This window comes from Trachymyrmex cornetzi, unplaced genomic scaffold, assembly GCF_001594075.2.
Source record: "Trachymyrmex cornetzi isolate Tcor2-1 unplaced genomic scaffold, Tcor1.1 scaffold335, whole genome shotgun sequence".
Taxonomy (NCBI): Eukaryota; Metazoa; Arthropoda; class Insecta; order Hymenoptera; family Formicidae; genus Trachymyrmex; species Trachymyrmex cornetzi.
Window position 1 is genome coordinate 964,302 of NW_017298058.1, and position 12,950 is coordinate 977,251.

General features: G+C 35.2%; 1 protein-coding gene across 2 annotated transcripts; it reads right to left on the reverse strand.

The window, feature by feature from the left end:
* Positions 1–6,915: 6,915 nt before the first annotated feature.
* Positions 6,916–10,281, reverse strand: LOC108763038 (uncharacterized). 2 transcript variants are annotated; one of them, XM_018510328.1, is made up of 8 exons: positions 10,263–10,281; positions 9,960–10,096; positions 9,565–9,873; positions 8,769–8,987; positions 8,505–8,614; positions 8,114–8,428; positions 7,691–7,986; positions 6,916–7,601 (listed from the first exon to the last, which is right to left on the reverse strand). In XM_018510328.1, exons 2-8 carry the CDS (start codon positions 10,047–10,049, stop codon positions 7,198–7,200), a joined length of 1,743 nt encoding a protein of 580 aa, XP_018365830.1. In that variant the 5' UTR covers positions 10,050–10,096; positions 10,263–10,281; the 3' UTR covers positions 6,916–7,197. The 2 variants fall into 2 exon arrangements, with proteins under 2 accessions (XP_018365830.1, XP_018365831.1); XM_018510329.1 differs by lacking the exon at positions 10,263–10,281 and having other exon boundaries at positions 9,565–9,870; positions 9,960–10,165.
* Between the last annotated feature and the right edge of the window lie 2,669 nt (positions 10,282–12,950).

The window sequence follows — 12,950 nt, forward strand, 5'->3', positions numbered from 1 at the left end:
AGATAAATGTTTCTTTAAAACTCATCCTCGCGTTACAACGAAGGTATACGGATATCGGTATTCCGAGAGTACATCCACTACGATTGGTGCATATTCCGCACATTACATATGTATATATTCCTTTGTGATATTTTTCGATTTGTCATTGATTCGGTTACGATGACGCCAGCGCCTTTCGAGATTACGAAAATTAATTAATTCGATAATTACACGTATACGATAATCGAGCGTTAACGACACATGCATTATAAACCAGATGAATTATGATTGTGAGCAAAAATCAAAGCTCGCCTTGCGCCACTCTCTAGGTACTTATCTCTTTTTTTTTCAAAGTTTCACACGCGATTCTTGATTTGTTGAATTTCTTTGTGTAAGAGGTGGGCTCTTTATTATTTAAAATGTCTTTAATATCCATCTCAATCTCGAGTTATTTTACTTTCGATGCAATAGAAAATTCTCTATCCTTTCTCGTTTTATTTCTTTTCTAAACAGATTTATATGAACGCTTCTCTACCGATTCTCGTAATATGCAAAAAACGCTCGTTTGGTATACGCAGAGGTAGATATGACGTAGATAATTTTGTAACGATTACAGAGAGTATATGTGCGACAAAGAAATGTGATTGATCGATTAATACGTAGCGGTGTGCCATAAGATCTCACGAACGTAGTTCGACCCGCGCGACTCGCGGTGTCGATACGCAAGAAATTCGGACGAGCGACAATTAAGAAGCAAAAAGTGAAATCTCACCACGTCCAATTCGCATAAGTGAAAACGAGCTGACGTGTCACGGCAATCAAATAAATATCTATATATACGTATATTCAGGAACTTAACGACGCCAAGTGGAAATTAGGTGGAAAAGGTCGCGGTAAAATTTTCTTTACGTTCGAAATATCGCTACAATTATTACACACAGGTATACATATATATATATATAAATATATATATTAATATATAATAGATTATCGCACAGGTGCTCCGAACATTGCAGGCATCTTCCACGCTCTACCGAAGAATACGTAATTCAGTGTGACTTATAGAGAGAGAATATGAATAATAATAATATAATAATAATATTAATAATAATATTATAATAATAACAGTAATAATATTTACATTTTAATGACCGTTTTCAAGTCGTTCCGACGTATCGATAAGACAATGCAAAGAAGTGACAATCCCAAAAGATGGTTTTCGAACAAGCCGGAAACAATTTTATCGACAAGATAACAACGCGGCAACTTTTTTTTCACTTTAAATCAATTGATTTAAATGTCTTTCTTCGCGTTTTTGTCAAGCGAAAGAAAAACACATTAGAGATTATATAATGTATAGGTATATCGTTACGTTATCAGAAATCATTTCAGAGTTTCGAATTGACTTTACATTCTTCTTTTCGATCCTTCCGATTACAAATGCAATTGTAGCGTTTGAATTTTTGCAACTTGTGTAAAAAATAATTAATTAATCTACTTGAAATGGCTCGCTATCTACTTTATATAATACAGTGAGTGCTTAATGACGAATGCGCGAAGAAAAGGAATAAAAGGAATTTAGATTCAGGCGAGAGCCGAGTGCAGATCTGATCCTCCAGTCTAATCTAATCGAATATTCAGGTGATTCTCTCGTTAAACGCGTTGTACTCTTACGTTGCCGTTTTGGTTCCTCTCTACGAACAACACCGCGAAGTAGAAGCTTCAGCTCACTGTTTCCGAACTGATCTTAAATCGGTCTTTAACGCGGATTGCTCGACTTTTTGACACGCCACAATGTTTTTCATCCTTTCTCGATAAGACGGTTTCCCTCGTGAGATTGCACGCGTTACACGACACGTGTCACTTAATCAAAATGTTATACGTATTATATTGTACTAGTAAGCAATTGCCGGACGGGAGCGGACGCGCTTGTACCACACATCGACTGATTAGAGTTTCGTTCGACTGTCCATGCGAGCGCAAGCGAGAACTCTTTCCCTGCAGCTTTACGTTGCGATCGTTGCACTTACCGGATGCTGGATGATGTTTCCGTATCTCGTGACTGTGCGTTGGGAGACAGTGGTGTGTTGAGTGCGCGAGAGAAACAAATGTTTATACGATATATAATAAATATATGCGCTACGAGAGAGAGAGAGAGAGAGAGAGAGAAGAGAGAAAAAGAAAGAGAGGCGGTTAAGTATCGGGACGCACGTGCGATAGTCGGGAATATTTAATTACGTGACGTTATTATTACTATTTTCATATGCCGGATAAATCAAAACGAAGAGATTTCGCTCGTCCGGTGGTATTATCCCGTGACTTTATCAATCAAAATTACATAATCAACATCGAGGCGGCGGTGCATTGACGCACGTGTGTCGCAATACTACGTGTATCGCTCTCGTACGCGTTTCTCGGTATACGGTAAACGATTAAACAAATGGGAATCACTAGTGTGTGTGTACATAGAGGACCACGGGTTCCTTAATTTTACAATTCTTGAGAGAGAGAGAGAGAGAGAGAGAGAGAGAGAGAGAGAGAGAGAGAGAGAGAGAGACACACATGAATGCTCGTCAAAGAATAATTAGTAATAATAAAAGATAATTCACATTGCGTATCTCTCGTTGCGCGCCTAGTAGACTGCAAATAGTAGTCATTCGAAAGTCCGTACGTCGTATTTTGGAGGCACGAGCAGGAAGTGTATAGTGTTTTATTACAAGAAGTCCATGCATCGACGGGATCTTCTGCGTCGCTTTCCGGACAATTACTTTTGTGATTTATTCGTAATCGAAGGAGCATTTAAGGTAGGTGCACCCGGCGTTCGAAGATTTAAAAGACATTATAACAAGTCCCGTAAAGGAAAATTGAATTGAAAGAAACTGATAGTGTCGGATGATAAGCGTAGCTCGTGGGCATAGCTTACAAGCGCGTTTGGAAAAATAATAAAATCTTTTTAATTCCTTCCGTGTAGAATGAAGCATAACGATATAATAAAGTGCCCAATGTGGAATGGAGAGGAATTTACTCTAATAAAACAATTAAATCGCTTAATTCCATATCTGAAGGATTAAAACGAGAACGGAGAAAATTAATAAATTTTTCAACTTATCTCTGACAACTTTATAGATTGAGTCAGTCTCTTTGAATTTCTTCGTCTTGCGGGGAGAGCTTTAAAAATCAATGGTAGAATTGACAGAAATCGAATAGCCGGGAGAAGCCATCTTTCGCTCTTCCGATAATTATATGAGTAATTGTCTTTTGTTTGACAGAAAAGCGATGCGAAGGTCGGTCGCGTTGTACTCAGATATACTCCGCATACCTTGTTATTCAGCAGCAGTTGAACAGATGAATATGATTTATTGCAGAGAGCCGTAATACCACAAGTGAAACCGTTCTAAGTATATTTGTTATACACACATATTGTTACCATTGCCACATGAAAGCAATTATTAACTCCATAGCCTGGGCCATTGTTAGACGAACGAGAACTCGGGACTGTTTCTTGAAGTAGGATTGCAACTGGCATTACTTTTTTAATATCACTGTAAAGTTCGCGTTTATAATTATTACACTTTTTTTTTTTTTTATAAAATGTAATAACTATTGTTTAAGAGGACAATTAAAAAAGATCCAAGGAGAGATCTGAAACACTGGAAACAAACAGTTTTTTCTCATGAATTTTAATAATTAGACTTTAGCGTTATTCTTTCTCAACGTAATATACCACGTTTTAAATTTCTTTATCGAGAAATAATTTCCAAGGGTGAGCTGATTTAAGAATAATTACGTTTCCCCATAATCTTATTTTTTTATCTCTTGTTCCTTTTTTCTTTTAACAGCGCAATCCTACGTCGAGGAAGAAAAGAGTTACAAGAAAGTGAGACAAGTTATCGTAATAGTCGCCGATTACTCCGTAACAATGGCAACGCCCATACGTATGAAGTCTGTAATCGAAATGCTTTATATTTTTACACCGAACAAAGCAGTATATAACGTACAATAAAACAATAAAACATGTCCTTCCATACATGCAACCTCAAGATGACAAATGTTAAATTTTTATTTTTACAACAGCCCACTATCACTTCCGATATCTGAGCTATATTTGGGCGTATAATTATAGTTGAGACTATTAATTAGGATATTAAAGTCGGCTAGATTCATTTTAATCGACTCACAATTTTACGATTTCTACACGAATGATCGTCTACTGTAATATACGCATTATACGATACGTATACATATGTTAGTGATATTATACCATGCGACGACTCGTTTTACGATCGTTAATAATCCGCAGGAAAGGAAGAATTTCGAAACTGTTAATTTCTTCTCCGAAATTATGAAAACGAGCTGGCCTGTCCAAACAAATACATATATATAGTTAGCGTTCCATTCGTCCGTTATCGCAGCGTCCGATTGTACATTGACGGCAATTAACTCCGGCTATGCAGATTTATGCTGTTTCGAAGCGAAGAAATCAAAAGAAAGGGAGAAGATGCAGATAGTACCAAAAGCGAATTGCGAACGCCGACGCGTTTAACTTCACGACCGACACATATATTGTACATATGTATTTATTAAAATTAAAGATAGATATACGAACTCACACACAACAAACACTCGACACACAAACATACACACGCATACATTTACGCAAAAGTTTCCACATTCGTGCCGAATACTGTGTGTTATATATTTTTCTCCGACATTATCTTCTATATCTATAATATGTCTGGTATTCATAGTTCGTTCTTATTTTAAGATCGTCTTAAGTAATGTCTTAAGATGTGTTAATACGGCTCTGTGATTGGCTTGTGACATCTTAAAACTGTATACTTCAGATAGTTTTAAATATATATATAAAAATCGATTATCAGTACCGGCCTATAATTCATATACAAGAAAAAAGAAGAACTACATCGACGTGATTCCGCGAATACTCGACAGCCTTCAATATTATTGTTTTACGTAATGGATTTCAGATACAGTTGCAAATTGTTTCTCCAAGTAATCTCTGCATATGTGAGTTTGACGTGAATACGATCGTGATAGTCTCGCGCCTTTACGCGATGTCGTTTTTCGATCGGAGTCTCGCAGAATTCAATCAAAAGTTGCAAAATCAAAGGTTGCATCCTGTCTAATTTCTATCGATGAAATTAATCCGCGGCAAATCTGCCGAAAGATAAAAGTTAGCCAGTATCAGGACGTTATGTGGTAAACATTTGCGTACACAACATGTCGTTCCATCAGCAACGTCATCATTGTTATCACCTGATCGACCGACTTATAGTGTGCCGTCGAAGTTTATTCTCATCGACGGGACACTGTACGGTTTTTTATTTTATAATCGCAATCAAATTTAATTTCAACATATTCTTGATCTGTACAGGCTGTATCGGAAGTCCCGCGATCGTTTTACATGCTATAAACTCTCCGATATGAAGTTTTATAAAATTATATGGAAATTAAGGTTACGAATTAAGGAGTTTCGAGCTATGTAATATAAATCATAAAATCTTATCCTTCTATCGCGAGATTAGTAAATTTTGTTTACCAATGTATAAATCTCAGGCTCGAGATGCAATCTAAAGCACGTCTACAGATCTATCGAGGAGGCAAAAAATTTTGATCAATTCGAAAGTATTGATGGAAAAACTTCTTGAGGGAAAAATGCGTGTGACTTTTGATATGGCCTATATATGCGAGGTTTAACATCGTACGGCAAACACACGAACAAATTAAATTCACATTTGTTTTTTTTAGAACGCCTCTAATAATAAAGACAGCCGTACTTACTTGTACGTGAAAGTATACGTATCTGAAGGAAGGGAACTTCGATATCCTCGATTCTCGCCAAATCGCGACGGAATTTTCTTCAAGCGCGGAGCGGGACGTCGCCAAATTGGGATATTGCCTTTTGGTATAATAGGAAAGGGAGGATTCTATTTCGAATCTTCGAAACGCGAGAGACCGAGAAGGGGAATAGGGCTAATGACGCGTCGAGTCGAGCCTGAAATTAATAATCAAAATTGAACGACTGTTTGCGAAACACTTGTGATTAACTATTTTATAAAACCGACCCACGGTACGTCCTTAGATATATTATGTAACAAAATGTAGAAAGCAAGAAAGGAGAAATAAATCGAGGAAAATTCCCTTGTGAGAGAGCACGAATATAAAATAAAGACTTTTAAACATTATATCATCCGTTTTTATCACACTTTCATCTGAATGATTAAAAAAAAAAAAAAAAGAGAAGAAAGAGGTAAAAAGAAAGCGCGAAGACAGTCTTTTTCGTTTCGATGTTTATCGTTACTCATTTTACGCGCGTCGAATCGTTGGGACTGTGTTCGTAATGTTATTAGCCGTTAGAAGTTTCTCGATCATTAGGAGCCGTCAAAAGAGAGAAAAAAAAAGAAATCGAATGTTTACAGAAGAAAAGGTACATACCACACGCTTACTGGAAAATACGAATATAAAATGTATTTCAAGACGTCTTCATGCAAAGCTGATGAATGTTTTACGTGTATTAAAATGTTCCCTTTTAATCCTATTAAGACTTACAAAATATTATAAGTATTATACTTTACTTGTATATATACATATGTGATAAAAAAAATATATATATATCTATATATATACATCTTGTTCTCTTGTGTGCGTAAAATTTATATTCGTGACCTGTTCTCCGTAAAGCAAATGTATATGTTGAAACATTATATGCATAGTTAATTCGTAATAATACAGGTTATATGTCAGAATCTTGATACCGTGAGAACTACAAGCGAATTTGCAAATAAAAGTTTTATATATTTACAGAAAAATATATTTTTGACTATCTATTTTTACAATTTGGTTTTACAATCTTATTAAATAAACAATATCAATGTGAAAACTCGCAATATATATTACAATTTGTGCACAATATATATTACAATTTCATTTTAATAAGATGTGTATGTGCAAATTATGTCTTTGACATGTTAACGTTTTTAAAATATCGTGATTATCAAGCAATTTTATTTGTATATCGTGCTATCTTTCATAGATTTCATTATTTAAGTAGAATGTGCATTATGAGTTTATCACAGTTTTGCAACAAGATATAAATTCATGCTTATGTATACTCAGTCAATGGGAATTATATTAATAATTCCTATAGAGAATAATATGTTTGAGAATCCAGTGATCATTCTCCTTTGAGCATATAGTTTTTTAAACATCATTTGAGGGTATCATGTCCAAGTCGGAGACAGTACTAATGCTAGGTAAACTACTGTCGCTCCAATCAGGATGTGGACAGTCCCGTAATGGACTAGGTACATTAACAGGTTTCCTATTTTGCATATCGCCTTGCTTCCTTATGTCAGAAACTGTTGATTTTGTAATGCTTTCAAGAACTTTTGATGCATTCAAAAACAAATTTTTGGTGTAATCATTTTGTTTTTCCTTAAGCGTTGTATACTTTCTCATTTTATGAATGTCATTTTCTTTATTGTCATCCTTCTTTGAAGATTGATGCAAGGATTTTTTCGTGGTTACATCGTTCGCGTTCATATTTTGGCAAGCAGTATTATTTTCATTATTATTTTGCTTTGCTGATTTTTTATCGTTCTTAACTGTTAATCATAAACATTAATATAAATTAAAAATTGCATTAAGGCGATTCAATTAACAGTAATTGTTTAGTAAACTCACAGAGACGTACCTTCATTTTGATCCGGCAGTATAGTATGTGATGATTCTCCATCAAGTAAACTAACGAGTTCGAAATCTTTAACGGGCACATCTTCTTTTAAAACATTTTCTTTAGGAACGGAATCTTCGGAAGAAATGTCTGATAAATCATTCCAGGATTTATTAAAGCCATTAGAAAAACTTGAGGTAGGAGACGAACATGCATGCCCTGTATGAATTAACGATATGTAAGGGCTTGTATTTCCTTCTTTCATATATATCTCGTGTAGGGTTTTTAAATGTTTTTCAATCTGATTTTGTAGCTCTCTGTAATAACAATAAATCAATTGTTACGTAATTTGTACGATTCCACAATTATGCGTCCACTGCGCGCGCGATCAATAAATTTTTTTAAATATAAACATATTAATAGTAAAATATATAATATACTCACTGTATTGTATTTCTATAATCAATAATTTGTGTATCTCTATTAGAACATAACGCTGAAAGTTTATGTATTTCCATTGTTAAACATTTGTTATCAATGTCATTTTTTCGTACAAGTTCTGTTTGCTTATTTAGATTCATTTTTAAATCTGTAATTGTTCGTTCATTGTTTTCAATTTGTTGCATTAGCCTTGATATTGTATCATTCTTCTTATAAGTTACTTCTTCCAATTGCTGTGTAAGCATCTCTACTTGAAATGTTAACTCTGCGTATTTTTCATCAACTTCCTTTAGTCGTTCATCTCGCTCTCGAATTTCACTGATGTAAAATAAAAAAATTGAAAAATTAGTATTAACTTCTATTTTCCTTATTACATTTACATATCGCATCAAACCTTTTTAATCTTTCTCGTTCTAATATGAACGATTCATACGACACAGTTTTTATCTTTTTACCAGATTCCTTTAGTGGAACTGCACTGAATTCTACTTTGGTTTCTAGATCCTGCAAAAAATAACAATGTGATAAATTCAAAGTTGATATAAAAGTAACAGAACAATTTAATAGAGGTATATAATGTCAAATAAAGTATATGCTTCAAAATATAAATTACAGGTAGACATAATACTTAGATAATATGCAATTTCACACAATTTACCGGTATCTTCTGCAATATTTGTTCCATCTCACTAAAGATTTCACAGATTCTTTTATCCTTTTTATTAACTAACTCTTTTAACTGTCTTATTAAATGTAACATGTGTACTGGATTAAAATCAGTAAATTTATTGAAATCATATTCAGAACATTGTACAGCACAATCCTGAACAAGAATTGATGAACAGCACGATGGTGAATGTTTTTCATCTGACTTCATCTAGACATTTTTTATATGAAATTATATATTTAATAATATATTCAACATAAGGATTATTATAAACAAAAAGCATATAATCATATACAGGGTTGGGCATTTAAAGTGGTACAAGCTATTATCTCTAAAGTATACCAAATTAAAAATATGTTCAGACAAAAATCGTATAATTTCAAGGAGGAAGAATGATAAAATCAATTAAAAAAAAAAAGATTTTTTAATATTATGAGGATCGTCTCCATTTGTTTTAAATGGAATAATTTGATTTTATTTACATATAATTCCCCTAATTATTCTGTATACACAAAATATTAAGGTAGAAATATAAAAAAAATAATAGTTTACAAGATATATTATACTTTATTGTAATATGTTTTAACATAAAATATAAAATCGTTCCTAAATTTTTAATTTTTTTATAAAGACCTTAGTATCTTTATACAGAATAAGCACGAGATGAATCAATTGATGTGAAAGAAACACATAGTTGCTCTTCAAAAATGATAGTTACATAGCTTGTAACACCTCAAATGTCCTACTCTATACATGTGTGCATTTAAAGTTTATGTATGAGACTTACAGGAGGATGTTTGATAGTACTTTTCTGTTGTTTTTTAGCATTTATATTCTTTTCCGCTTCTTTTCCACTATATTTAGAAGACTGTTGTTTTGTTACATGTAACAAATTCTGACTAAAAACATTACTCCAGTTTGATGGAGTTTTACTATCAGTTGTAGATCTTATTTTCTCTGCTTTCTGTCCATAGCTACAACTTGCTACAGGTGAAGTACGTTTCTGACCTTTATTCTTTTTTTTTACTGTGACTTCTACAATGTGATCTTGGCCGAACATTATAACTTCGTTGGAAGGGCTCATCGTGACATGCTTCTTATAAAAAAATGATAATTTATTCAGACATATATAATAGAAAAATTATCTATATGGGAATGCATCATAAAAAAAAATTGTGAAACCTTTTGTTCTGCATCATGAGCTTTGAAGGTTCGTTGATGATTTCCTAAACTTTTAGTCTTGACAGCAGCAGTCTTATACATTTTACTCATTTTGGTAGTTATTAAAGTCACATCGACTGCTAAATATTGTTGCACATCTTTTTTACGAATACAGTTGTATATATATTCATAAAATTCACAAAAACAAACAGAGAAAAGTAAACTTTACATTGAACATAATAGAAGATTTATATATTGATAAATAATCAGAACGTATTGTAATCTAAAAGTATGGTACTTTGCAGTATAGACCGTAGTATTTACTTAGTACTCATCAGAAGAAACATAGAGTGACTATTAATTATCTGATATAGTTTTACAAGACAAAATATATCAGCTAAAATCCTTAGAATGCAAGACATTAGATTCTACCCGACACCAAACTTCGCAGTGTTGTTAATTACTCTTTTCCCTCCTCTAGAGCGCGTTGGGGTGCGTTGGTTCCAAAACGCTACTAGAGAGCTTTCCATCAAGAGATATTGCAGCCACAATAAAAGAAATAAGGAATTAGAAATAAGGAATAAAGATTTTAACCTATCAGATATCGGATACACCGGAATATACGGTTTTTGATAGGTTGGAAACTTTATTCCTTATTTCTAATTCCTTATTCCTTCTATTGTGGCCGCACCATTGCAGCCTGTGTTCCGAACTTCACTGCCAGCGCTGAAGATCTACAGTTTGGGCTGTGTTCGGATTCCCACCTAAGTGCTCCATGGATGTCATATCATCCTTGTTGTTTATCGAATGTTAAACAAGGATGACATGACACCCCGGGAGCATTCGAGTGGATATCCGAACGCAACCTTAGGTGCATTCGTTTACACAGTGGCTAGCGCATCCATTGCTTTTTCATCTGCTATGCTGGGGATCGATTCTGTATCTTGAAACGAGGTGAAAATTACAAAAGTGAGTGAATTTACTAGAATACTGATAATTTCATTGATCAACACCTAGTAAATTTGTTCACTTTTGTAATTTTCACCTTGATTGAAGATACAGGGGGTCAATTCTGTATTTTCAAACAAGGTGAAAATTACAAAAGTGAGCAAATTTACTAAGCGTTGACCAATGAAATTATCAGTAATCTAGTAAATTCGCTCACTTTTGTAATTTTCACCTCATTTCGAGATATAGAATCGATCCCCAGAATCGACCCCTTGGATTCATATAGCGTTTTCGGCCCGACCGGGTTTGCACCAACCTGGGTTGGATTAATGGCGTTTTGCGCTCTCCTATTGGTAGAGCGTGTGACATCAACCAATAGGAAAGATTAATCCAACCCAGGTTGGTGCAAACCCGATCGGGCCGAAAACGCTAATACTGAATCCGACGTGCAGCAGAATTTTATTTCGATGATACGAAGCAAAATCCTGTTTTTTGGTTGGTTGCAGAGCGTCGTACAACGCACGTTGGATTAGAGCACTAGAAACGTAGATATTCGCATCCACCATTTTTATTCCTTTTCTGTGACGGGTTATGGTCATTACAGGTTATGATTTGTGTTTGCTGCTTGAAATTTTGTGGCTCCTTTCATTCCTACAAGGAATTAGTTTGTTTCCAATAACTTAGAAGCTATAACCTATAACAACCGTAACGACGATAATCTTCTCAGCTCGATAATCTTCTCAGCGACGATAATCTTGTCGCAATGAGGTTGCGACACTTTTTTTCGATAAGTTTTGGAATGCAGCTTACTCACCAAGCGATTGGTTCTTATTCATGAATCCACAAATAAAAACCAGTTGCTCGATCAATAAGCTGTATTCCAAAATCCATTGAAAAAAGTGTCGCAACTACATTGATTCTGATTGTACCGGCGTTATAACGAGCAACGCGCAAAGTAATATAGTGGATAACGATTCGTACCGACCGTAGACAGCCAGCTTTGTCTGTGCCACTTCGCGAAGCTCTACATAGATCGCGTCAGTCGAGAGAGTCTCATTTAAGCAGTAAGGAAATCAACGTGTTGGATTCGCTATTGCTTACGTTAGAGACCTAGATTAAAGGCCCGTCTACAATACACGGAGTAAGAAGTAAGCTCGGATCCTCATACGGGCAATAGCGCTTCGACACAGAGCTCTGATTGGTGAAAAACCGGTTGTGGGGGTAAAATTTACCCCCATCACCCGTTTCTCACCAATCAGCGTTCGATGTCAAAGCGCTGTTGCCCGTATGAGGATCCGGGCTAAGAGTAAGAAATTGACCAATCACAGTCGAATGTGAGAAGAATAATCGACTGTGATTGGTCAATTTCTTACTCTTACTTCTTACTCCGTGTATTGTAGACGACGCCTTAGTCGGGATCTACAATAGGGTTTTAAGCCTTAAACCATAAGAAATGGGCGAATCACAGTCGCTTATTCTTCTCGGATTCGACTGTAATTGGTCAATTTCTTACGGCTTAAGGCTTAAAACACCTATTGTAGATCCGGGGTTATCGAAGAGGCGCAACCGATTTAAGTCAGTATGACAAAGGTGCTAAGGAGAGTACTAAACATGGCCGACATGCTATGAAAGGGGTGATCCCGATTGATCACGGCTCGATTGGACACCACCAATCACAGCGACCAGTGCTTAGGAGTTTTGTAGTCTCAAGCGCTGTGAGTGGCTCGTGTCCAATTGAGCCGTGTCCAATTGGGTGCCACCCCTATGAAACTGTCTTTAAACTATGTCAAACAAGATAAGACGTGTAGGATAATGTGAGATAGAATATATAAGCTAAAATGAAATAGAAATATGTCATTAGTACTATAAATGGCTGCCAAGTCACTCAATTGGTCAAATTGCAACAGCGAATCAGAATGCATAACACCGGTTGCGCCTCTCTAATAGCGTTTTCGGCCCGATCGGGTTTACACCAACCTGGGTTGGATTAATCTTTTCTATTGGTTGATGTCACACGCTCTACCAATAGGAGAGCGCAAAACGTCATTAATCCAACCCAGGTTG